The 27,832-nt window shown below is 38.9% G+C and overlaps 1 protein-coding gene across 2 annotated transcripts in view; it reads right to left on the bottom strand.

Annotated features, from left to right (window-relative positions):
* RB195_010878 (uncharacterized protein) overlaps positions 1 to 24,290 on the bottom strand; it is a gene marked incomplete at both ends in the record, with an annotated part of 47,350 nt that extends 23,060 nt beyond the window's left edge. Inside the window, 5 exons of one of the 2 annotated variants that reach the window (XM_064192056.1) lie at positions 4,544 to 4,602; positions 18,424 to 18,511; positions 19,782 to 19,898; positions 23,587 to 23,619; positions 24,225 to 24,290. In XM_064192056.1, the coding sequence (XP_064049638.1) occupies positions 4,544 to 4,602; positions 18,424 to 18,511; positions 19,782 to 19,898; positions 23,587 to 23,619; positions 24,225 to 24,290 (363 nt within the window). Of the gene's footprint in view, positions 1 to 4,543; positions 4,603 to 18,423; positions 18,512 to 19,781; positions 19,899 to 23,586; positions 23,620 to 24,224 lie in introns of those variants that run through there. The other variant, XM_064192055.1, reaches the window with a different exon arrangement.
* Between the last annotated feature and the right edge of the window lie 3,542 nt (positions 24,291 to 27,832).

The following is a 27,832-nucleotide window of genomic DNA, read 5'->3' as shown; positions in this document are numbered from 1 at the left end:
ACATTCCAAGATTATAATAGGTAGTCTGATCTTGTGGTAAATATCCTTTAATTTCATATATTACTAATTTTAAGACGAAGCTTGACTTCTTTCTACAGTCATGTCTGAAGCGCACGATGAGGAAGAATTAGAAGAACTTCTTTTACTGTTGGGGATGACAATGAAGAGAAGACACCTAACTTAAAAAGATACCAGCAGCAAGAGTGACTGCTGGAAATAGAACCATCATAGTGCACTAAAAACAATAGCGAAATCTCGACGCATACTACGGTTGAAGAGAAAAGTTCTCTAAATTTATGGAAAATCAAAATTTGATCCCATGAACACTTTTCATCTATCGCTATAGTACTGCAGAGTTTCACAAACATCTCAAATGTCATGTATTTTCCCCGTATTACGTACTGTCATGCATAATTTTCTACTTAATCTTCAAATTGACAAGGCAAATAATTACCCGTAATTGAGGGCGTTATCTACACCTGAGGAATCAGGCCTTACAAGACACATTACCCCAATATTGCTCCATCAGACCTTCATTTTATCAAAGAGATGAGTGATGTACTGCAAGAGCAGTGATACGTCATAAAATCGGAGTCGAGAATCGAGTTAATTCACGTAGATACATAGTGTGCATGGATCTGGATAACGCATATTTCGTTTAAAATTGTTCGACACTCGTAGAGAAAAAATGAGAGAAAGATTGATGAAGAAGAAACGAAATTACTCTCGCACAACCTGGTGCTTACGTGTTGTGTGCACAACAAAACCAACAAACCCGGAAATATTAGCATTGGTCAATGGTTACGACTGGAGTGGTGAACGACTTTGTAATTCGACACAACCTTTGCAGGTCGAGTACGTAATTACCTTAAGTGATTTTACGCCATTGGAACCTTGGAGCTAAAAAATACATCCTAGCATGATGAGAGAAAAATACGCGATTAAACCCACAAAATGACCAACAAAACAACCAAACAAAGTTTCGTAACCGATGACGTGACAAAGCATTGATAAATAGATTCTGTGATGACTTACCTATGGTAACATCGAAAGTGCATCTAACAAAAATATGGCATTTGAAACAAAAACCTCTAGAATCGAAAAAGTGCAAGTGATTATGGTCAGAAAATAAGGAGGCAGATAATGATGATGATTATTACAGGTCCATCTATGGAAATCTCAGCATGACGATTAATTGCCAATCGGACCTATTTTAATCGAACGCTAATAGTCGAGATACGACAAAAACAGGCGAGTGACATTGTCATGAGCTGTTAATGGTCAAGTGTCGACGGCGTCACCTGTCATCGACCAGTGCGCTGCATTAGTAGCTTAGTTAATGACTGGTGGAATAGCGTGACTGGAACTCGTGTGAGAGGGTTCTTTTTACGTGAATAAAGTTAAACTTAGAGAGCGAACTCACTCACTGTGTCCTGAACGAAAGGGAACATGAAAAGCATTTATGTATTGTCCATAAACATAAAAGTACCGTGGACTATTGCAGTAAGGCTACATTCCAATAAAGTATGAACGGAATTAAAAGGACCTTTGCCTTCACTCTCTACTTGCTAATGTAAAGACGTTTAGCACCCTTACGTTTCTTTAAGCCGATATTGAAGCGAAAAGTTAAGATGCCACCCACAAAACACGTTTATCGGAAGATTTAGTCTGATCCAAATTAAAAAAAAGGTATTTTCAATACCTCCCAGTAACATATTCTTACTAGAAATCAATTGGAACCATCATATTTGCTGAGCAGTTTCATGTTGCAGTTCAAGAAACAGCATGTATGGTTGGATGTGCAACTGAGCACTTATCATGTTAGATTCAGAAACTATGATGAAACTCTCACGCAAAGACAGAGAAAGGTTTCCTTCGAACTTTGTTTATGTACTGTATGAATTCCAATACAAAGGTCGAAAATACTCCAGTGAACTGACAGTGACCAAAACATTCTTTTAAACCTCAACTTCAAGCATGGACGAACTGCAAAATGAAACTATTTCAATGTGTCCAATTTCATAGGTTCTTCTAAAGATTTCTTCTACCTGAGCGTTTGAAAGTAATCTATCTAAATTTTATTTTATTATTATTTTGGTGTTTTCAGCGAACAAACCTCAGTGACTGGACCGATTTTGACCATATTTTATCAGCAGACGGTACGGGACAGTTCACGGATTTACGACTATGTACAGTTCGCGTCGAAATATTGATCCCTTCATTGATCATTCCAACTTCTACTTGAGAATTCTTTTGTTAAGCAAAAAGAAAAAGTAAAGGCAAAACTTTGCCGATGTTTTGGTTATCCTGACCACAAATATGATGAACACTCGAAACTATCGACTGGTTGATTTTTATGCACTTCTTTCGATTTCGATTTCATTTAGCAGTTTCTAAGTAGAGTGCAACCTCGACTATAGAGGTTCTCGTAAAAGTTATTATGGATATGGTAATTGGTTTAGAAAAAGCAATCTATTTGTGGGGAACAACGCAAAATGTGAAAACGGCGCCGCATGCTCTCTTATTCCCCTCTAAATATTGCACTGCAATAGTTTTAAAAGTTGTTTTTTTTTCATGACTAATGAGAAATGACTATCCCGGAGCAAAGGCCGTTCCTCTTCCATCTAACTCTTGAGTTTCCTTCATTCTCCTCTATCATTTCTTATTCGCGCATTCAAACACCCGTTGTTTTAAATATCTATGAACCTCTTCCTATAGGAATTTTTGCAAGTCAATTACGAATACACCGAAAAATTCGCAAAAGTGCTTACTGGGCCTTTTTCACGGCTTCCATCTTAGGAAGATTAATGTTCTCGATTCGCTGAAAACGTGCGCAGAACAGCTCATTAGTGTATTAATTACATGTAAGGAAAACAGAAGTATCAATACGAGTGTTTTCAGCAACGTTCGGAACAATATCTGGGTGCTATATGAAAACTCGCATGCATGGCTTTCTCACCTTCTTGGTCACAACACGACCATTAATTTATTTCACATATGTCAATCTCAGCAACTCCGAGTGTCTTATCAACTTAGGTGCTCTTACCGGAGCTTGATGTCACAACTTGTAGCATTAGACTATTTGGGATACGTATAGGTTTTCCACCCTTATGACAACAGAACAGTGAAAAGTGTTACATTTCAATTCCCATTTACAGATATTTCTTGTTCGTGGTTGTCTTTTTGGTGGATGAAAGGACGTAATTGGAATCTCGAAATGTGTGTTTAGGCCGGTTACAACGGAACCTTTGAGAGGTATTTCTGTTCAATACAGTGCCTAGGTCAAGGCAACCTTTATCCATTTTTAAAACAGTTGAAGATGAAAGAATCAAATTCTTACTTCAGTTGTTTATATGATCAAATGTACTTGAAAAAGGTCTCGTTATTGGTAATTTCATGTGTTTGACACAAAAAAAGGGCGCGTTCGAACAGCTGCTAGCAACGCAACGTCCTCTGTAGTATTGCGCAAAGCAAAGTGCGTCGTTCGAATGCAGCCGCCAAGACTATTCACAGCGAAAATAAAGGAACGGGCTGACACCGAAAATTACCACACAGATTGTACCATTATATAATCATTTTTAAGTGAAATAGTGATCTGAAATTATTTGCTTCGTATTGCTGTCATTTTGTAATTGTAATTGTGATCAGTAGTCTTTGCACAAAAATCGAGGAAGCCTGGAACAACACAATACTTTCTACATTAGATAACACGTTATGACTCAAGAATTACATAGGACGAACATAATTCCAATCTTCTACATCTGCTCAAAAATGTGATTCTAAAACTAATCTTCCATTTATCACTCAGTTTTCATCAACTCATTTATTGTCCTTACAATCAAGTAACGTGTCGCTGATCCTTTTCGAATGGTTATTGAAATTTTTGCTGGGGAAAACTTCGTATTTTTCATTGTTAAGTTCATTTGCAATCAAGAGACACAAACTCGCGTTACTATGATCTCTCGCCACTTAGAGGCAGACTGATGTTCAAAGCAGGATCCGCGGGGAAACCTATAGATGGGATTGTAGATTGTGCGGGATCCGAGGTGCTTCTGCTCATCCCTCCCCAATCGTCATTAACTGTGCACGCGCCGGATCCAAAAGCGAGCGGTAACTGCTGCTAACTTTGTGTAATTTCCTACAAAAAAAATTAGACGTAATGTTTTTCTACTACGCATTAATTCAACACTTCCTACCTAAAACTATACCAACAAACTCTCAATCACTCGAAATGACTGGAATGAAATGACTTTTCGAAAATATTAAAAATAACAGGTACAAAAAATGGCGAAATGAGATAAATCTAGTGAAATTCGCTAGTCAACATGCGTCGCCAAAAGAAATCACTGAGTTATTTTAGGAGCGCAGCTAGGAATTACTGTCTCTTGTTCCTGTAAGCTCGTTTGAGTCAGTGTATAGAACGAGTTATTGATTGGCATTCAAAATGATATCAATGGATATGCTGTAGACACTTGTGCACTGCAAACACACAGAAATGAAAAAAGAGGAGGATAAAATGTAGCGAGAAAAGCGGACAACTCACCAGTCGAAGCTCGCTAACCGATCTACTGAGAGTCCACTCATGGCTATTAACGAACGCGTCTGAAACAAGAGAAATAGTCGGGAGAAAACGAATTTGAAATTCACTAAAATCTCAAATTTCCAACGAAGATGTTGATGTTTTCAAGACCTTACTAATAATACAATCCTCCTTCCTTCTAATATAAAAGTTGGATGGAAGTAACTAGGAAACGAGCATCGAGCGGCATAATCAACTTGGAGGCGTATCACGAAACTGACGATGTTGAGAACTCTAGTGCATAATATAGGGTTCGGAGTGTATGTCACGTGCATGAGTATTTTCACGCTAAATTCCCCGCAAAAGTCCTGAAACGAAGCGTTTACGAGGGTTGCGCATTACAGAAGGTTTCGCAGAAGTTTTACAAGCTTTCCCTTTTTCAGGGCGACTAAGGAGAATTCAGCGTGAACAAGCTCATATACGTGATCTATACCCAAAACCCTACATTCCTCAAGAGAAATCATAGACAACATAGGGTTCGGAGTGTAGATCTCGAATCCCAACATCGTAATTTCGTGGCATGCTCTCTTTAAGTGTTAATACACCGCACAACATGAATGCTAGCATCTTATTTTTGAAAAAAAAATCTGTTCGCCTTTCTAATTAAGTCCATTGTGTAAAGCATTTCCTTCATTCTTTGCTTTGGCGGCAGTTTTTGGTGCAAATGCGCATAAATAATAATGGCTTTGTGATACGGAGGCCAACTGAGAGGTGGGACGTTATAAGTCAACGTAGAAATTTCAATGGAATCACGTCTCCTTAGTACTGCAAACCTGATCTCCTTCACAAACAATCGAGATCATTCTAGTATATACTACTTTGCTGGAAAGCTTTTAACGCCGGAAACGATTATTCAAGTGCACTTTCCCAGATCAGAGGTTTTTTTCTTCGCAGAAACACTGATTAATTGGTTGCTACTGACTTTGAAGATGTCGAAATCCGATATCATCAACTGAGAACAATTATTAGTTCTTTCTAGCATCTATGATTAAAAGATATACTATTCGCAAAATAAAGGTTTCTAAAAGGACGGTACCGACCTTTACTTCGTTTGATAGCGAGTCTTCCGCTGAAATCGACGCCTTTCGGTTCCAGAACGCCTAAATTCTGAACCACAAAATTGTCCTTGATTTGATAGTGTCTTCTCCTTTGAAATCTCGGCTCATCAGCGCAGAAAACAACTTCACTAGTGCTCGTGGTGCAGCACGCATTATCTTTGGAAGATATTCCTGCAGAATTACAGGCTACTGCAACACTATGATGCCGATTTCTTGGCGATTCGCTACGATACTCCTTCTCCCTGGACGAATAGTGTCGGAATAAATCTCGTCCTGATGATCTTGCAGATCTTCCAAGAAGCTCCTTGAGGGCCAATCGCATCCTACTTCGCTTCTTTTTTGACACTGTTTTGCTGTTCCGAAGCGACAAATATTCGCAATCTTCGGGATTATCAATAGTCATATTCATACGGTGGCTAATAGAACAACCAGATGGTGTTTTATGAATGAACCGACCATTGGTATCATAGGAGGCACTATAGAAGTGATATTCGTTTAAGAATGTGCTCAAATGAGCTGGAGATCCTCCAAACTGTGGTATAGCCGTGATAGTGTAATTAAGATTATCGAAGTGATTATAACCTCGCATCAACGGCATTACGGCAGAAGTCTAGTAGGAGGAGCAGGAGTAAAATATCTGGTCGTCTTCTTTACAGCTTTATAGCACAGCACTGGAACTCACCCAGTTATGAAGCAAGATAGAGGATCGAGACAAATACACGACGATTTGCTTTTGGCAGTAATAAAAACAAGAAAACGCTCACAGAAACGGCAAAGTTAGGAGACACTAGATGTGAAAGATATCGAATCTCCAAGAGTGTTAATTCGAAATAAAAGATATCAGAAAATTATCTCAAAAAAAAATCTGATTATCAACGATTCAATCTTGTCTTAGTTATTATAAAATTGGTTACGGTATACATTAATCGACCACTTGCTACGAATTTTAGGACTTGGTGTCAACACTGGCTGTAAACAACAACGCATGATGATGGATAGGCAGACGCCACGTTTGACTCTGCTCCGATCTGGTCGTTAAGATTCCTCTCATGAGAAGGACTTGTTCTGTGCATCTAATGCTGCGAATATGTAGTCCATACGGAATTCGCAACCATGTCTTGAGAAGTACCACTTCCAAGCTGTGATCTAGAGGCATGGAATCTGTTCCCATAGAGAATCAATCCAAAAACAAAAATCCCTCCAAATGCATCGTTTTAGCTAACAACCTAACAACACTGACGGGAGCACAGTGGAAGATCTGCTTTCACGCGGGCCCCCACTGGACTTCACTCCTTCCATACATAAGGTAGTGCTACATAAGGTAAGATCGAACGCAAGAAAGCTCAATTACTGCTAATATATCCAAGATGATAGTCTACACAGAATACTGGGAATACCTATTCTCAAACGCAACCTGTCGATAGATTCTTCTGTACCGAAGCACTCTTCCAAACACTGAAACAACGAAGTAGAGGACGCAACAGTAACAATTATCCCTAATTTAATCCGTTAAATTCCGGCTAAGTACTTGAATGCTGCAAAATTCAATACTGGTTGATATTCATTCATCAAGTTCAAAGCTGTTACAGAAGATTATTTCTCGAAATGTGTCCTAGCGCATTAATCAATGTGAGCAATCTTCCCTCTGCTTCCAATCTACGACACTTATTCCTGTATCAATGAGACTGAGGAAGGCGAAGCAAAATGTGATACACTAGCGTTTTCTGTTTCCAGACCTGGTCTCTATTCCAATCACATGTATGTGATCTTTACGTGATTTCTTACCCGTCCCCGACTGTACTTCTGATAGTGTTATACGAAAACGTAATAAGGGAGCTATCTTAAGATATGTGTGCACTGAAGACCACAAATGCTATATAACCAAAACTTCAATAAAAAGAATAAGGTTGTTTTCTAAAGCGGCCCACAATGTCTAGTAAGAGCACTAAGTACTTATTTCTACAATTTTATTGTAGAAACAGTAGTAGAGAAGTTGAATTCACAATGGGAAGAATGAACAAGCCTTATATGAAAGAAAAATTGGCTGCTTACAAGACAGTGAAGTGGAAAACACAAAAATGTTGGATTTGAATCGCAAAAGAAAAGAAAGAGACGTATGTAGTAGAACGCCGATCTTTCAGGATGTTCTGCTATGTCGCATAGCTAAGCAAGTAGCTGTAACAATTGAGTCCTATGCTTAACAAATCAAACTAATTATTGAAGTTGACTTATTCAAAGTTAGAAAGGCAACAACGTATGACGAAGAAAATAAAACGCCCTTTAATGAGTTCACGAAAGCAGCTATCTTCTAGGTGTTCGTGCGCCTGCTCTCTTCAACGCTTTCTTTTCTTTCTCTATTTTTTGGACCAAACATGGCTAGCAGATGCTTTGAGGTCGCCGCGCAGAACGCGGTTTGAAACTACTTCATCGAAATATCGATTTGATGGCTTCTATGCATTTTATTCCTACCCTGTTTATAAGTATGTATGTTTGTAAATACGACAATCAGTTTCAACAAATATGATCAACTCATCTTCATTTGGCACCTCCTCCCAACAGAGTTCAATAGGAATTTGGCTACCGACGATTCAATATACATACTCTTATTACAAATACCTTTACAACTACCACTTCTTCCTCTGGAATAGATAGTTTCTATAAAATTACTATCACATCTGCAATTGGCGCGTGCGATAAACGTTGCGCAAGAGGTCTCCTTAGACCTAGAAGTACACGGAAGAAAAATAAGCGAACCGATGTCTCGGTGTGTCCAGGTTCAAATGGTCACCACATTCGTAGTCAGAGTTTTGCTAAACAGTAGGCGAGGTTTTATCGAACTTAAGAAGAAAGTGGATCAAAAGTAATCAATCAATAAGTTCACCTGAAGTGATTACCAACACAGATAAATAGTGCTTAACATTTGGACCAAAGTCCATTTGTAGCCCCAAAGAAAAACCGCTTGCAACCGCAAAACTACGCTGCAATATAAATAAAAGTGCAATCAAGTCACCTCTCGAGAAGTGCTCGAAGAGGAAGGACTGATCCTAACCTTACTCGCTTAGGAACCTCAATCGAAGCGGTAAGAAATTTAAAATCTTAGCGACATGGCAAAAATCTTCCGGTTTTGCACAACAGAAGAAAAAGAAAATATAATAGTAGCAATAGTAGTAGTATAGCTATATTATATACTATATAAATTATATTGCTCAAAACTAAGAACAGCTACACGCCGTGTAAAGGATCAAAAATTCAGCTAAGCAAAAAAAAAAAGAAAGGTGCTATCAGCGAATAAAAAAAAAGAACATTTGAATATTATTCCATCAACACAAAGCGATTAACCAGCGTTCGGTTGAACAACAAGCATCACAACCAGCTGCCACTTGACGGACAGACAGAAGCAGCAGGAACTGTGAATCTAATTAATTGAATGGATGAAAGATACGGGCAGATGACTGGGTGACGAATGGTAATTTGAGTAATCTTTCGTATCGTATAATGAAACAAATAACTTGTAAAATTTAACAAATTATAAGGAAGCGATTTGCAACAAATAAATAGACTCTTAAGACCTACGAAAAACGAAAAATGAGTGGTCTAAGAAGAATGCTACTTTCTCGACAAAAGAAGAACGCTACAAGATTTTTTGAACAATAAATGGGAAATTTCGTAAATATCCGAGTATTCAAACATGCACTGGTAACGAAGTTACTACTTGAACACTTGTTTTATTTTCTTCTGATATTTGTGAAGGTTTACTCGGGGACTGATCACCATAGAAGAAAAATAGCGATTTTCTACTATATTGAATGACCGACTTAGTCCCAATCTTAAATAACCCCACGGTTAGTGTGGTAAAGAAATTCGTAAGGAGCAGTGTAAATTTATGCCATGTAGAAGTCGTTCTCAACTTGAAGGAGAGCGAATAAAAATTTCTCAGTAGAAAAATGGATTTCCAATCAAATCTGTCGATGAAGTTGAGGGCGGGCATACCAGAAAGAATGCAAACTGTTTGCAATTTACTAACAGCGGCTATTTGGCAGAAAAATATACCACACACGGTTAGTTCTGTTGAAATTAAAGTGAAAAATGTCCAGCCATCACACCTTTGACGAACTTTGTAAAACACACCGCATTGCAACCAAAGGAATTTCTGGAAATTTCTGCTGGAAAACTAGAGTGTAGCACTTGTTTTATTCTTCTTTATTTTTCCCACATAATGAAAAGATTCAATTTTACTTTTCAGTTCTGTTTTCGACAGTCGTTTTTTCGAAGGCCAAACCTTGCTCTAACAGTCAGTCCTTCCAAACTTCATTAACGTACATGGTAACACTCTCGTGGGAGAGGAGGAGACAGACCATCGATATTTCCACTTTACCGTTTTTCAAATTTATCTCGGCCTTCTGAAAACTCGAAAATTCTATGCAACGTTCATACATTCAACACTTGGTATGCAATGCTACTAAGACACTTGCGGGAAAATGCTTGAAATTTTCCTATTTGATAAAAGGCCAGTGTCAATATGCTGGGTGTGTTGATATTCAGAAACATGATGTACACAAAACATCATAATTCAGTCTTCTTCAAAAGAATTTAGACGATACTTTGCCAACACATGTATCAGGAGTAGGCTACTTTTCGCATTTCCCCGCCTATCAATCGTATTGTTCTTATGGTTGTTGTCTGATTTCGCTCTAGACGCAGGAGGAACTTGAACTTTTGTAAAAGTATTAATAATTGCCAGGATCGTATCTATCATCACCGACACTCCAAGAATTCTATTCCAGTCCATGAAAAAGAGGAAAGGCAATGGTGTACTTCTTGAGAAATTATCGATCTTGGAAAAGAAACTTCGACACTTTCTTGAAAAGCACACTCCAAGAATGTTACTGTAGAAGTTAGCAAAGGGAAAGGGGAAACGGAAGGGATTAGGTGGGGCTACGGAGTATTTCTCGAGAAATCACACCGCTCCACTCCCGTGTATCACTGTCAAGCCAGCCAGACAGTGATACATAGGCATTTCAAAGAAATTATGTCACAATCTGACCACCTTCAGCATATTTTAGTGAATTTTATTCTACACTACATGAAATACCCGCGTAAACGGGAAGCGTTCTGAAACGTTGCAAAGAAGGGCGTAAACTGATGTATAAGAAAATAATTGATGGAGGACTTTTTAAAATTACTGCTTGCGAATCTATTAGGTGCAATCAATTTAGGAAAAACTCGGAATCTTTTCATAGATCAAAATAAACTTCTTGTTTTTATGATTAAGAGGATTAATGTGGAAATATATTAATGAAAACTTGTAAAGCAGAAATTGGATGTATAGTCCAAATATACACGTCAAACCAGCACATAGAGGTTGTAGTATCGCTCAAAAATAATTAGACTCAGAGACCATCTTACTTTCGATATACTTGAAAGAGGACCAATCCCACTTTCATTATACTTGAAAGAAAAGCGGCTAATTCAGCAGTAAATGAAGAAACAATAACTCCATGCCTTGATTTTTCTTGAACTGAGGATCGGAAACCGATTATGGGATCATGTGCACAGATAGAAGTGAGTAGGGGGTAAGACAATCTATTTAAATCATATACGGGCCATGATGGCTATGAATCACGATGGAATACATCTAACGCACCACAGGCGGTCCTTTTGGCGGCGTCAAACACAGACGCCCGAAAATGCATCACTTTCTCAACAACCGTGAATAGCTCATCGCATATTAAAGAAAAAGAGCTTCCCACAAAAACCGAGAAGCGCAACTACGGAAGTTTAGACTAGATCAACAGTAAATGATAAGGTCTCCAAATGATCTCAGAACACGAACAATGATCCCACGCTTGTAAAAACAAAATATATGATCAAGATCAACACTCCAGCGAAAAACGCTTATTGCATTCAAATTTGACGTACACTTCAACCGTTTCCTAAGAACGAAATCACTCGAAACTCTACTGAAATAATAAGATCTGTTTCCAAAACTCTTCGGCCACGAATATTGTTCAATTGTATCAAAAGAAAAGGTTCCAATCAAAACATGACTTTTTGTGGCAAAGATCGTTACTGTTATTTGCTACAAACATTCTTCCTTTAAAAGTAGAATACCACGAAATTGGGCGTTGTTGGGATCTTTCCATAAAAGTTAGAGTTTGGGGTAAAGATCGCGTGTATGGGGGCGATCATGCTCAATTCCCCACAATTGTTTCCAAAAACGGCTTGAAAAACGGGCTTTCCGATCGAGTTTTCCTACGATGTACCTTATGTCGCGGAACCCCTCTTTGCTGATGTCCATCATAGGAAAATTCGATCAAAAAGCAAATTTCTCAAACCAATTTTCAAGATGTTTAGGGGGAACTGAGCGTGATCGCGCCCATACTACAGGTGATCTAAACCTTCAACCATACGGTTCCGTGGATTCCATCATCGCCCTTCGTGGTATGTGGTTTGAAGGCAACATATCACGAAATTGACGATGTTTGGGTCTTTGTGGGATGATATACAGTTGTACACTTCATACTAGAAGGTTGACAACATCAAAAGGACAGCTATAAGTCGCTGCATAGGTTATATCTACGAAGAACCACATAGACTACTTTACGAGAAAAAAAATTGTACATCCGTAGCGAGCGCCACTGTGGGTTAAGATGAGATCTTAGGGATTAGATTTTCTGCTGATTTCTTTTTTTCATGCGCGTACCCTTGATAACCTCGCAGTTTCTCAATCACATACTGATGATTATGCATCCATGCTTCCTAGGAAAAAAGCGAAATGCGCTCGCGTGCATAAAGGTTCCTCTACTCGCAGCCAACTTGAGACTCTGGGCACCCTTTTACCCTATTTCCCAGATCTCCCCCATTAGACTGCCACTTACTTTGGGCCCTCAAGCATTCCCAGAAGCAAAACTGCTTAATTTTTGACTGATCTAAGATCCGTTGTTGATTTTTTCCTTGGGTAAAAAAGTAGCCAACATAGCACCGATTGCATTACGGCTGACACGCTTTAACAAGAAAGAATAAACTGAAATTGACAATTGGTATATAGGGAACTTATAGTATGTCGTTTTCGCGTTGGTCAAAGTACTCAATCCCAATGAGAGGTTCCTCAACTACACGGAAAATTGGATTAGAACATTAATTAAAATTAAACTGAACTAAATTAAAAAGGAATTAATAAATAAGGACCTAATTTCACGAGGAATTTAACGGAAACGTTACTAAGGAAGACATATAGTGTAGAAGGACATTTTCAAAACGGCACTTAAAAGTGCCGAACTAACTTCTGGAAGAAGTCTTCATTTCACATTTTTCAATTTTCACTTTAAAACATATCGGACGAATCCCTCCTAGTTATTGTCCCTCTTTTATCTACGCAGCGTAATGCTCCAAGTACTTCACGTGGCTAGGCAAGAACGCTTATTTGTTCAGGCATTTCATTTTCTGAGATTGCAAACAAATTTCGTATCCTTTCCCCTTGAAAATCAATTATGAATTTGTGAGCTGAATGTGAAGTCATAGTTAGCCATGTTTGAAATGTGTCAAACAATATGCGGTCTTAGTTGCAAGCATCTTATAAATTGCTCAACAGAACTCCGGCAAATTTTTGATAAGTGCATAATCTCCCTTATGTAAGAAGTGATGTTGGAAAATTTGCACATCTTCCATCATGCGCTGCTGCTGTTGTCTACAGGGAGTGTTGACAGCAGATAATAAAACTGCACAAATGTGTAATAAAATACAAAAAAGAAGGACTTAAATGAGAAAAAACTGAAGACAGATGTATGGCAAAGATTTCCAAGGACGCACATGAAAACTCTGCGCCTATTACTTGTTGGACAATTATAACACTGGGAGAAGACACTAGAGAAGAACTAGCAGCAGTAAACTCAACAATGCAAATATCAAACATTTCAACGGAAAGGAAATCCGAGCCTATTGACCTCTAGCAAGTACTTAGCAATGATACCAGCGGCTTACTTCAAAGGAAGCAGAAAGTGGCAGCCAAATCGCTCTACCAGACACCATTCAAGAAGGTTCCAATCTGTTTCTACAACATACTTACTCTTGCAACAATAAGAAAAAGTATGAAACTCGGTGATTCTGAGAGAGAAATAAATGAGGTGATGCTTAACTACTCAACAAAATCCACTTTTTTATTTACCCACAAACCACAAAATGAGCAAATTCTGCATGACTACTGGATGTGCTGACAAGATCCGAATTAATGAAGAAGTCAGGCGTGCGAAAATCTCAAACCGTCAATTTTGTAACAATTAGCCATTCTCCAATTTGCTATTGGAAGCCCTCAAAGACAATAGTCGTGGGACTTTTCGTCTCCGAGTTGTTGAAGCTTCTGTAAACGTGGCACTCCAACGTCCCTCATTCGCTATTGAAATAGTGCACTTTTGCTGATACAACAACATAATACTCTGTTTCGATGCAATCTGAATTAGTGGTGGGAGAAAAGATCCCAAAAACGAGCAATGCAGATGAGATGATCGGCAAACAGCAGTTTCAAAAGCAGTGAACAGATGACAAATATTGTCATGCATCAACCTAGCAATTAACAAGTTTTTAACCATATTTGTATGTTTGGAAAGATTTAGCAAGTAATAATCAGTCCTAGAGAGTCATTATCACGAAATGGTAGAGGCATGGCAAAGTATAGTAGGGTCAAAACGACATGACACACGTACGCAATTGCGTACGCGGCTTCTTTCGAGGCGCTTCGGTGGAGCGTAGTGGCTAGGAGCGTGGTGAAATTCTTGCTGACACCACCCATCGCTGCAGTTTGCGACGGTCCCAACTTGGTTCCAGCTGCTGCCTTCACCGCGCCATTTCGAGCGCGTAAATGCACCGCAACTACACTCGTGTTTCATGTCGTATCGACCCGACTATAGATTTCCGAAACTTAAGAACTACTTAAGAAAATGAGAAATAGAGTACAACCAACGGAGATGAACTTGAAAAGGTCTCACCTTACATCATCAAAATGCTGTGAAGATGTTCACAAAGACAAAATCCGACCAAAAGAACGAATTTTAACTGACGAAATTCCCGAAGAGTTTTCGGGAATTTCGTCAGTTAAAATTTCGGATCTTCGCATTACCTGCTTAGTACACTTTCATATGAAGAACAAATTTTCTAAAAAGGCAAACAGCAATATCAATTTTCAACTATGCCGAAAATTCGTAAGTTAAGCAAACAACGTACTTTTAAGCAGAACTTTAAAAAATTGGAAGGAATTTCTGCGTCAACTTATGTGTGACAACTGTGCAGAACACTTCGAAGATTACGAAAACTTATAATCTACGCAGACAGTTTCATTTTGAGTACTGCATATTAAATCGAGCATTACAAGATAACTTGATGATTGCTTCAACTCCCCCCTCTCATCCACTAGAAATACGCTGGAACTCCCTTCTAGAACGCTCTTCTCAGGAGAAACCGCTCGGGAGAAAAACCATAACATAACTTCCAACATGAATGAAGTAGTGTTTTCATCCAAAGCAATTCGCTGGTATTATGTCTTTTTTCCTTTCGATTCAACTCGACAGAGACTCCAGAACTGTAGACTGCAAGGATACTTAGAACGTTAAAACAAAATATTTTAACGGTTTCTGCTCAAGGAAAAGTATTTCAGGCATGCGACCTCGGATCATACGGAGTAGGTCACAATGAAACGAGAAAAAAACATTTTAAAAAAATCTGAAATTTCTTCCTAGATCCTTAGAGTCCACAATTGAAAAACAAACTTAGAATTTATGATATAGAGAAGGAAATGATAAATAAAAGACGCGCCTGAAAAATGTAATTCACTAAAAAGAAGTTTTCTTATATAACTACAGTACAAATAACAAAATGATCCAAACTAGATTTCGGCAGGCCATTGCAATTTTATGAATAACAGTCAAATGATCGAATAATGCAGAGCGATTTCGAGAACATTAAAAGATCGGTCTCTCTATTGCGACACTGTTTCTGTCGCACGCTCATACCGCCTGTCGCCATTGCCGGCACTGGTCGAGACATAAGAAGAAACGCGGTCAATACGAGTCAACAGGTGGTGTTTCGTGACGCAGGCATTTCTAATCTAACTAGGATGATATCGCCGATAATGATTACGGCAATGAACGAATAATTACACAGGAGTACATGACACATGGTCACTTCAAACAGCAGTAATCACAAACGGACGAAGAACCACGACAGATGTTTGTAAAGAACCTGTCACAGAGACCACACTATTCAGGAAAATCACTAGTTATGTATATAAAGAACCGATCCATGAAGTATGCACATTCGTTTCGTTTGAACTGAGCTATAGGTGCGATAGGGAGAAGCCTCACCCTGCTTAGGTGAAGGGGTCCAGCTCATGGGGTACAGCTCAAGTGATGAGAACACCTTTGTTAATCGTCCAGAAGTACAAGATGCCTCTTCGCCAACCCTCCAAAAGCAAAATGGTCCTTCCGCCAACCGTCCAAAGTGAAGGGAGTCGGAGCACCGGATCCGACTATTGCATCTATGCGAACGACACACCACAACACTTCATTGGAGAGCGCTATGACGAACAAGCCACTAAAACAAACTACGGCAGCAGATTTTGTTTCCGCGGCCGCGTCGCGGCAGGCCACATTGGAGCAGAGCAGCCTCGGCGCAGGCTTTTATCGCTTACTATTCGCAATTGTAAGGTCGTGTAAAGCTTTGTCCTTGCTTCATTTTCTGTCGTTCCTTCAATGTCGTTCCTCTCAACAGTTCTGCATCCCTTTTGGTACGCTATTGCTCCTTTTCAATCTTATTGCTACGTTGTTTATATTAAAGAGATGTGTTTCTTCTACAAACTCCGTAGCGCAAGAACTACGTTCTTTTCTGTTCACGTATGCGTTTCAGCGTCTGTCGTCTCTTCAGAGTCGTACCTTACACCAGTCTATCATATCATCAGACGTGAAGATCGACTCTTAAGAAACGACGGAAACTGAAAACCACACATGAAGAGAAGACGACATGAGCTTACAGAAGAAACATACCTTCCCCATTTAAAGGCATCACCCCACGAATCCGAGGTGGTGCAGATTTCGAGTGGAGTATTCTTATAAGGGATAGTAGATTATGAAGAGGAGGGTGATTCCGTCCATTTCTTTCCAATTGAAGTAAAAAAAAAAACGGCCCGGAAAATGGGGCGCCGCAAGACGCTGGCGCGCTCCAGTCGAAGTCCTTGCAGAAAATAGTGCGCCAGAACGCCTGAAGCCGTATCTTCCGGACCGTTTTTTAAGGCCGCCCCCTCTCCATAATCTACTATCCTGTATACGAATACTCCACCTGAAATCCATACCACCTCAGATTCGTGGAGTGATGCCTTTAAGCAACTTAGCATAAACTTGAATAAAGAGCAGTAATGAACCCATAAATAAAACGCTCAACCTTCCTAAAATTCTCACTATTCATGAGCCATTTAGTTTCCACAAAAGGAAACATAAGCAACCAGCCATTCGTTTCTAAACCGTACAAATTAAATGATTGAGAAATATAAGAATTATTGAAAAACTGATCAGGTTCAGAGTTCGTCAGATTATAATCATGTTCAACTCTAGTTACGAACATGATGAATTTCAAAAAAAGCAGAACAGAAGAAGAGATAGCGTTCAAAACATCTCAAAATCACCACCTAAATTTTTTTTTGAAAAAAATCAGCTGTGCCTACAGTGATAGAAACTTTTCCTAAGAAATTAACCATGAAATTATGATAAAATAATGGAATCTTCCACAAGTCACTTTTTTGTCTCTTCTCTTTTCATCGAAAATGTTAAATCATTCAGTACAGTTGAGACTTTCAAAAAAAAAAAAAAAAAAAGCGTGAGCATGCATACAGATGGTCGTCATGGATGAGAAAAACGAGTGACCACCTGTCAGATTGCAAAAATTTTTGCAAGAAACATACTACACAGATATCTACTCAGAGCTTGTTATCAGGTGAAACGAAAGAAAAAAACCAACTAGCTAACAATGATATACCATTCATAGAGAGTTGCAGCATAATATTCTTTGCTTGCAGAAGCTTGCAGCTTGCTAGCTTGCAGAAGAACACGTTTTCTCGCTCATAAAACCAATTCAATAGCAATTACTTTGAAAGAATATTTCTACAATTGCTTGGCTGCAAAAGAAAGATTGAAATGATAACTCTGTCACAATTAGAATGGCTGATGGTGCTTGTCTGCGCACCTACAAATCAAGAAATACTTAAGCTAAACAAACAATATAAAATGGGCGCTAGCATATTAAGCAAGTGCAAAAGTTTAGAAACCACATAGCAGAAACATCATTAACTTCATTTGAGTATCCTACCACATCAAGAGGATAGAGTTCTGTGTGACACACTTTCCTTATTTTATTGACATATTCTCCTTTATTTCTCCTTATTTATTTAATTATTCTTCTTCCTTTCTCAATTTCAAGATTCATGATTTCACGAGATCAATTCCTAAGAATAAATTTTAAAAAAGCTGATCCAAATGTGTTTTAGATGGTGTATGTAGTAATGCATCTATTTTAAATCATCAATATCGATGGGACTGCAAGACGTTTGTCAATCCTAAAGAGTGAAAAGAAGCTTAACGTATCGTGATCTCGCTTGGCTCAAAAAACTCTTCTCAGTATTTTCAGACTTGACATTTACAGCTATCACTAGTAAAAATGATCACAGCAAAAAAGAGTTATCGAAATTGCACATAGGTTATGCGGAAACGGCGACAGAAACAAAAGTAAACTAGAATTAGTAGAACCTACCTTCGATACAAACAACCTGGTCCCGAATCTCGTCCCTCATATGCGCGTATTCAGGCGGTAGCGGTAGGCATTCCAACATGTCGTAAATCTTAAAAAACGACTAGAAGCATTGACGAGACTAAGAAGGAGAAGACTTGATTAAAATAATAAAAAAGAAACAGAACAAGACAGAATTAACTGTGACAGTTACACAACATCGAACAAAAATTTAAAAAAAAACATGCAACTACCACAAACGCAATAAGGCAAAACTTCGAACTCAAGAGTTTTTATCCCGTGGTCTACCGTTTCTTGACATTTCAGTATACAAAATTAATGTCTGAGCTAGACACTTGGATCACGCTCGGTTTTGCACGCTTAATTCAATTCAAAATAATGAAATTTTCCTCGTGCGCAAGGAATTGTCTTCTTTTTTGTTATTATAAGTGAGTTGTTAGCAACTAAACTTTAAAAGAGGACCAAATTTTTGCAGTGTTGTTGCTCTGTGAATCTAAACACAATAAAAACGGCAACCAAAGTATTTTTTGACGGAAATTAATTCATAATTCGTGACCATACAAGTTACACAATTGAACATTTTGTCGTGAATACAGATCTCAGACCAGAAATAATTGAGAAATAAGACGTCAGGGTGTTGCTGGATATGATCTAAGAGCTATGTAGGAGAACAACACAGTGGCAGGTAAGAGACCGAAAAGTGGCAAATAAAATTAAAGAACTCTTCAACAGAAGTCCCAGACTCTACACTAGTCGTAGATTTTGAAACATTGTGTTTTGCGATTAAATGTTAGAACATGTTATTCCTTCATTCCTAACAAAAGTGCATTAATCTGAATCAAATGGATTGGATCAAATGAATACTCATCAGGCATTCAAGAAAAGAATCCAAGGAAAAAGCAAACACGAATTCAACATTCACTTTCTACTTCGATATGAAAACTGTTGCATGCTACTGCAAAGACTATGTCTTGGGGTTATTTGATGCGAAAAAAAGCTCTGCTGATTTCTATAACGCCTGAAGCATCACCGTTTTCGGATGTCGGGCAACGATTGAGCTCGAACAAAACTTTACACGCTTTTGCAGTGAGAGGTCAGACCGTAGCTATCATATTGACCAAGGTTAAATTTTTCTCCCAGAAGATAATGGCTACCCTTGTCTCGCCTACGATCGATCCTAATCCACAACGAGGAGGCTTCTAGATGACAAACCCCCGCTGTCATCATTTCTTCCATATTTGATAAAATAGAGGATCTCGATCTAGACCATATTTCTTGAAGAACCCCTCGACAACAGCCGTAAAAAAAGAGAGGTAGTCGAAGATAAAGACAGAAAACAAAGAAAGACAAAGATATCCAACCTGATAAATACATGGATGTACGCTCTCGAACCGTTGTATTTCGGCACGACATTGTTCCGAATGCAGGGTATTAGTGCCCGGAAAGCCAGTGTGTAGTTGACGAGCAGACATAGTATTCTGAAGAAAACTTCATACTTTGAAGAAGAAAATTTGCAAAGCATGAGATGGAGGAAAATCCTCTACATCTAAAATAAACAATAATAATAATACAAAAATATAGGCTAGAAAATGAAAGTAGTAAGCGGACTGTGAGTCTTCCGTATATATCACTTTTCATGTTCTGATTCTAATCATACTTCAATACTCCTTACCAGCAGATGAAACGATTAAGAAAAGAAAATATGAAGGAATTATAGATCAGAAGGGAGAAAGGATAAAACTGTCACCGAAAACAATAAGAACCATAAAAGAACCATGAAGAGAAAATCTTTCATTCCTTTTTCTTAGCTCAGCAATCGGACTTAAAATGACATATAGAGGAATAATGATATTATCACATATAGGTTGCAGATCAGGAGATCGAGCAATCGTTTCTTAATTTGAATGTGTTGTGTTATTCTAAACACAAACTTCCGGCGTGAACCTCCTTCTCTTTCTATATGGATAACGACCCTGAGTGAAGATGAAACCAGTAACCACCGTAAAAAAAAACACTTTTTCCCCAGTTTCGATTCTCAAAAAGAAACCTAATTTGAGAATTAGTCATTTCCACTATTCAGTTGCATCTTTTCGAAAAGCAAGCAGCAAACGTGTTCAGTGCGTTCTTTTCTCTACCCATCAGAAAAAACCTTTTCTTCTTTGTACTAAAAAAAATATGCCTTGTGGGAGTTATCATATTCACAAAATGATGCCTCCTATTTTTGTTCTTTAACTCACATACAAGACTAATAGGATGTAATACGACATTGGTAACCCACCTTGTACATCACCTTACTTGTAAACTTTTCATTTTTACGCAAAATAATTTAAAGGATGAAAGATAAAGTCACTGGCGTATCAATCCACTTGGGATGCGCCAACGCGTTGTACTGGAATTCGTAATCGTTGATGTTTTGGAACGCGTGTTGGCCTATAAAATGATTTGCGGGGGCCAACCGATGATCAACTCAGTGTTTTATCCTCCCGGAGAAGTCTGGTACCAATTTATCGACCCCGAAGGGATGAAAGGCTTGGTTTGCACTAGAGCGGTAAAATAATGTTTCATATGTAAAACATAAGCCTAGTGATATCTAACACTATTTAAGCTAAACAACAAAGCTTTGCGAAGCAAAATCAATTTTCTATTAGTTATGTATATAAAGGTCAAAACAATATTCTAGAGAACAAGTCCTGCACTTTCGATTGACGACAAACTTGTTCATAACGTGTGAACACGATACGCAACTCCTTTTTCTACTTGAAGTCCACCCCCATCGCGTGGTTTAATGGTTGAACACTTCAGGGGTAATCCGAATGTTCTAAACTGGTAACATTTAACAGAAAAATACAAGTGGTGGTCAATTTTTGGCAGAGATGAAGGATGGAAATGAGAGCAACTGGATTTGATGAATCATAGTCCTTCAAAAGAATATTGATAGCTGTCGAAGATTTCTGGGCATTAGCTTAGTTTATCTCAAAAACCCAATGCTGAATCTTGAATTTGAAGGTAGTTTGATTTTCCTTCTATATGTACAAAATGATGAAGTAGCGCAGTTGTTCTTATAAATAGCTCTCTTGAAAATATGTTCCAAGAAGGCAAAAGTAAGCAACGCCAAAATCTGGGAACTCAAGCACATTAAATAATTGGGAGGTATTTGAAACATCATAGAATACCTAGAGGACAGTTATTTTAAAGTATCTCCTAGTACTCTCCTAGCAATGCAGAGCGGAAAAATGTGAGCTGTCTGCGGGTAACCATGCGAAGGCTGTGCTTGCACAATTTAAACGTGCGCAACTGTTTGAGTTGTCAGCAGTGTATACTGCAGTATGTACTGTGTTCCATGTATTTTCTGCGAAATTGGCGGTTATCTTCATCCACATCTTAACTCCTCGCTCTACTGAGGGGGTTTCAAGAGCACCCGCTTACGGAACTGTACCGGGCTTCAGGTCGGTACAATTTGAACAAACGTTGCCGTAATTAGCACAAGTTCTGAAGAGTTTTAAATGCCAAGATAGAAACATAAGAAGAAAAACATCGATGGAATTCGGAACGATGACTTTAGATTAAAACCAAGTCCTTACAAGTTGGTTTTAGAGAGCCACAATATTACGAGTTTACCTACCGTTTGGATGCTTTCTGTAGGTTGATGAGGCGCTTGAGAGGATAAATCACTAGTGGCTCTGATTTTCCAGGCTCTGACGAAACGTTAGCTGTTGTTTAATAAAGAAGATCCATAACAATCTTGGGTACAGCCCAAAGAAATCAATTAGAAATTATGAGCAGTTTTCAGACAAAAGCTTTTCAGAAATAATCAAATTATGCACAAGTTCAGTTTTGTTTTGTCACGTCGTCAATTGTCATAAGAACACTACAGGCTTGAAAATCATTAACTTCTGCACTTCTGCTTACACACCAAATTGATTTTTCTGTGGGGAGGGGACTGTGCATTACCTGAAAACTCAAGTGCTGCCAATATGTTCAGGTCTGGATTAAAGGCATCACTCCACTCAATGTGAGGTGGTACGGATTTCAGGTGGAGTATTCGAAAACGGGATAGTAGATTATGGGAAGGGGAGTTATTCCGTCCATTTCTTCCTAATTGCCGTAAAAACGGCCCGGAAGATACGGCTTCGGGGGTCCTGGTGCACTATTTTCTACAAGGAGTTCGACTGGAGCGCGCCAGCTTGGTGCGGCGCCGCATCTTCCGGGCCGTTTTTTTTTTAACTTCAATTGGGAAGGAATGGACTGAATCACCCTCCTCTCCATAATCTACTATCCCTTATAAGAATACTCCACCCGAAATCTGCACCACCTCAGATTCGTGGGGTGATGCCTTTAAGACTACGTACTACGCCAAGGTAGCTATTTACCCCTTCGCACTTCATCCACGTCTTCGAAAATGTTGTTTTCAATGGAATGAGCTAAGCAGCAAACCACTCCTGCCATTACAGTAGAAAAAAGCCATAAGCCGAATATTTGATATATTTTCCATCATTTTAAGTCTAAAAATACGACAAAACCATACTTACTTAGAAGGATAAAGAAAAAACTAGTTCCAAGAATCCATTTACCCAGTAGACAAGTGAACAAACTAAGAGGCTTCTCCTTCAAAACTAAATTTCGATTTTTTGGTTGCATATACAGCTTTCGTCTCAAGAGTTGAAATGGCTTGTATATACCAAGATTTGTCATTTTCCAATAGCAAGAAGAGTTAGCTATGGTCATAGTTTGAATGGGGATTCAGAACAGAAAAGCTCTATGGCAGTGAAATACGAACACCAACGGGGACTTTTCTTTGGCACAAATGAAACGTTGAAAATTCGACGCAGGATGATCAAACCGTTCCGATAGAACAAAGCAAAAAGCGAAAAATCACAGTGACTGAGCAGTAGATTGCAAGATTTGCTCTTTTATTGTCTAAACATATGTATCTCTGATGCTCCAAACGATTTCTAAATCAAGAAGAAAACTATCGGTTATATAATGGTTGTATATTGCAACACAAGCAACTGGAGGCAGAATGTAGCATCGAATAGTAGCTTACACATCATAGACCTTAAAGGAGCAGATAATCAACACCAACAAAAAATCAACTTGAACAATAAAAGGTTGAGCTGGTGGCCACAAGGGAATAAAAATGAACCGGTGAAAAGGACAAGAACCCACTTCAACTGCAATTTGCTCGATATTTTGTTGCTTCTAGAAATATGATCCCTCCATAGCTTAGGTGAAACAACCAGAAATTAAATCTGCAAGCATACTAATATTAAACATGACAAGTGAACCATGCACGACAACCACTGCGAGTTCATAAATGGAAATAAATATGACAAATAAATACTGCACACACGACTAATTCGCTCGTTAACATAATTAGTTCCGTAGCACCAATTGCGAATGGAGTCTACGAAGAAGAGAAAGAACACAGCTGAAACGTGATTGTAGAGAGTTCGATTCGCACAGAGGACACATGGCGTCGCATGCAAAGCAGTCGTGATGCTGTTTGGAGCACGGCAGACAAGTCCGACCGGACATTTCCATCACATATCTGCTTTATATTTGCCGGTATACGGTTATTTTCCAACTAGTATCACGTCTTGAATGTAACAGGTGACTAAGCTCATAAAACACATTCGATACACATCCACAGGAGAACACAGAATGAAGGGATTACTAATAGCGATCGATATCTTGGCCGCATGCACGGTTCGTAGTGTGACGTAGGGTGTCCCAGACATGTAAAATGATTCATCAGCTATGATGTTGATGTGTTTTCGCACGGAAGAGGTGAATACTTCACCTACCACATGGGAGCTGAACATGGATTCGAGGAAATTTACCGCAAGTTCTGCATCTGAAGGCGTAATCATACATTAAGTTGAAATTCACTAATGTGTTTTACAAATCACATAGATATCAAATAAATAGCATGAAGGTGGCGAAGGAACAACAGTAACTTATTATTGCTGTTCTCGAAACATGCTCGATATAGTCTATGCTGGCAGAGTTCTACGATGAACAGCACCACGAAAGTGAAATGGAAAGAGAAGAGCGGTCAATTTTCCCGATGCAATCTTTCCCAATGGTGTACGCCTGAGAAATGTGGCGACGCCGAGCCATGAGCAACATCACATTATTCATTACCTATTTCAATAAGGGATAAAAATTTTTCGAATGATGTATACAAGTATATCTAAAAACATTTTTTCTGGACTTTTCTACTTCTATAAAAATGCTCAACTATGAACCTCAGAAGTCGACGCCGCAGGGAGTCACGCATGTCAGTGGGTCACTTTGCAAGGGTATCTAGAAAAAGTCGTTTAAGAACTGTAAATTAACGCTTAACAAGAGAGAAAAATGTAAAAAAAAACTATGTAAACAAAGTCTCAGCGTTGTAGTGATATTTTTGCAGTAATTTTTGCACAATTATGGTCGGGTCAAGATAACGTGGAGCATGGTGTAGTTGCACTAGCGGTCGCGATGAAGCAACGAGGTTTTTGACCGCTCGAAGGACGTCTGATTGACAGTTTGACAAGTTTTGCCAATTAGTGTGGTTCGGATCGATATTGGTCGCAATTTTTTGTTTGTTTTCACTTTCCTGCTTTTTTTTCTGACTTTTTCGTCTTTCGTTCTTTCTTTTTCCGTATTTTTGTTGTGTTTGTTGTATTTGCTTTTGCAATAAAGATTTATATTGTATCTGTATTGTTCTTAAGTTATTGTACTGCTTTTGATCATGTTTTGCTTTTGAAATTTGGTTCAAAATGGTATTGTAATTAGTCCAATGTTAATGTTTTTTTTTTGTTTCTTCGCCTATCCTTCATTCCTTACAAACAAACAAAAAAACATCAGCATGAACATAAATACACGAACAAAAGCAATAACTTAAAGGCATCACCTCACGAATCTGAGGTGGTGCAGATTGCAGGTGGAGTATTCTTATAAGAGATAGTAGATTATCGAGAGGAGAGTGATTCCGTCCATTTCTTCCTAACTGCCGTAAAAAACGGCCCGGAAGATGCGGCGCCGCGCAAGGCTGGCGCGCTCCACTCGAACTCCCTGTAGAAAATAGTGCGCCAGAACGCCCTATAATCTACGACGCAGTATAGGCATGACCCAGCTGGAACCCATCCCAGTGGGGTGATGCCTTTAAGCTTCTTTCTTGGCATTTGAGACTCTTCAAGACTCGTGCTAGTTACGGCGTTTGTTAGTCGGATCAAAACAAACAAAAAACTGCGGCCAATATCGATCGATGGCGTCAAGTGGCAAGATTAGGCAAGTTGACAAGGAGACCGCTGGCTGGTTTGCTGCCAAATTTTGCCACTTGAAGCCATCGACCGTCTGCGAGCGGTGAGAAACTGCATTGTTTCGGCGCGACCGCTCGTTCATCTGCGTGATGCCGTTTTGACACAACTATATGTATTTGCGCTCGTTCATTTTGACTTCAACGGTTTACGGCCTCATAGCAGCGTGTAGGGGTCTGCGTCCAGCTACGATAAACAGAAGAAGTATACTCGGGTCAAAATGACCTCAAGCATGGCGCAGTAGGCGAATGCGCTTGAAGCGGTACGATGGAACGACCAGTTCCCATCAACTTTAGACCATCGCTAGCTTCACCCCACCTCCTGAGTCGTCTCTCTTCCAAGTCAAAAAAGAAATGGACATTTCCGACTTCTTCGGAAATCGGTATTCTACCCAAGAGTAAATCACTGCTAATATTCTAAACCGACTTCGCAAAACATTTTGCAAGGTGGTTTCCTGGGTTTATGTGGGCCGACGGGGATATGTTTTAAAAGTATGGTTGCGGAGACTGCTTAGTATGGGCAAAATAATGTTTGGCACTCTTTAACTTCAACAGACGAATGTTAAGGCTGAACGCGCTCCGCTCATCTTCGCCGGGGTGTGTCGTCTTTGAACACATCCATCCTGTTCGATATCGATCTAGAGCTCGCATAGAATCTCTTCAGTTGTCCTGTTCCATAATCTGTGGGAAGATACATCTCGATTGAGCTGTCTTTTACCATCAAATTTCCTCAGAACTTTTGACACTTGCGTGCAAAACTTTCTTCTACGACCAAGAAGGCTTTTAAAGTTCGAATTCGGGAGCATTCTCAGGACGACTTAGACAAAGTGATCAGACCGTCTCCTTATAACGTGAGCAAAGAAATGAAGACTGTTTTCTCTGAGATGGTTCGGTCACGTGTTGCGGCGAGAGGAAGATTCCGTGGCCAAAACCGCACTGAAGCTCGACGTTTCAGGAGTGAGGCCTCGTGGGAGGCCAAAGATTCGCTGGTTAGAACGTGTGAAGCTGGATATGATAGATGCACGTTTATGTACGGCTGATGCAATGGATAGAACCAAATGGAAGACAAGAAGCAGAAAGGCGGACCCTGCAACAACGCGGAACAAACGCTAAGAAGAAGAAGTACATATAATATATATGAATACAAATTTAAAGCAGGAGCACTTCCCGTAACTTTCTGCCAGAGGATTAAACGTGCTTACTTCAAAAGAAGCTTATTTCGCACTTTTTTTTAACAACAGAAACGAAGGCATTGATGTGTTGTTTTGTTGTGGTCATTTTGCTATAATTGGTTGAATATTCTAAATTTAGAGGACAATTTGAAAACATATTTCGAAATATTAATATATTATTAAAATCTTCTTCTTTCAACTCAGCAATTAACAGAGACTGCATACGTGAAATGACATCAACACTTTGATAAAGATAAGGGTGCTGCGTCAAATACAGTTGTTATGGATATAAAATGGTTCCTAATATCTCATTTATTTTATAACAAAACTGCTTGGAATTTTTTAGGTGCACAGTAATCTACCGGTGCACAGTAACCCCGCTTATTCCAATTTCTGGCGTCGCCGCAGTAGTGCGTGGAGTCGGATATTTCTCACTCTATCTTATTAACTAGTTTGCGAAATATGAACTCTTAGATCAAAACTCGCAAAGATTCTGATACAGAACCAGGTCCATGGTAAAATCTTTTCTTTCCTGGAGCAGAAAATATTTCTGTGACACATAAGCATTCAAACATACATACATGCGAGTCTATAATAGCGCCTTAATAAATTCCTTAGTAATAAAGTCCTTGTACATTAGCTTTGTCGTTAACTCTGCTCTTAAAATGCCTCTCAGGTCTTATTTTATAATGATTTAATTCTTATCCCATTTCCATGGTAACTGTTCATTTTGCGATTTTCGTATTTCGTAGTCATCATATCGAAAGGACTTTTTGTACTTCAGCAGCTCCTCTTGAATTCAGAGGACTATGTAGGTCCAATCAGACACTGTTTTACGGAAAATACCTAACCATAAAGAACAAAAAGAAAAAGAGTCCGAAGTGCTCCCTACACATGATAGAGGCATGCCAGTGGTGAATTACTTTGCACTAAGGCAAAA

The sequence above is a fragment of the Necator americanus genome, chromosome III (genome assembly GCF_031761385.1).
Source record: "Necator americanus strain Aroian chromosome III, whole genome shotgun sequence".
Classification (NCBI taxonomy): domain Eukaryota; kingdom Metazoa; phylum Nematoda; class Chromadorea; order Rhabditida; family Ancylostomatidae; genus Necator; species Necator americanus.
The sequence above is the reverse complement of the archived record's forward strand: the minus strand, read 5'-3'. Positions and strand labels throughout refer to the sequence as shown.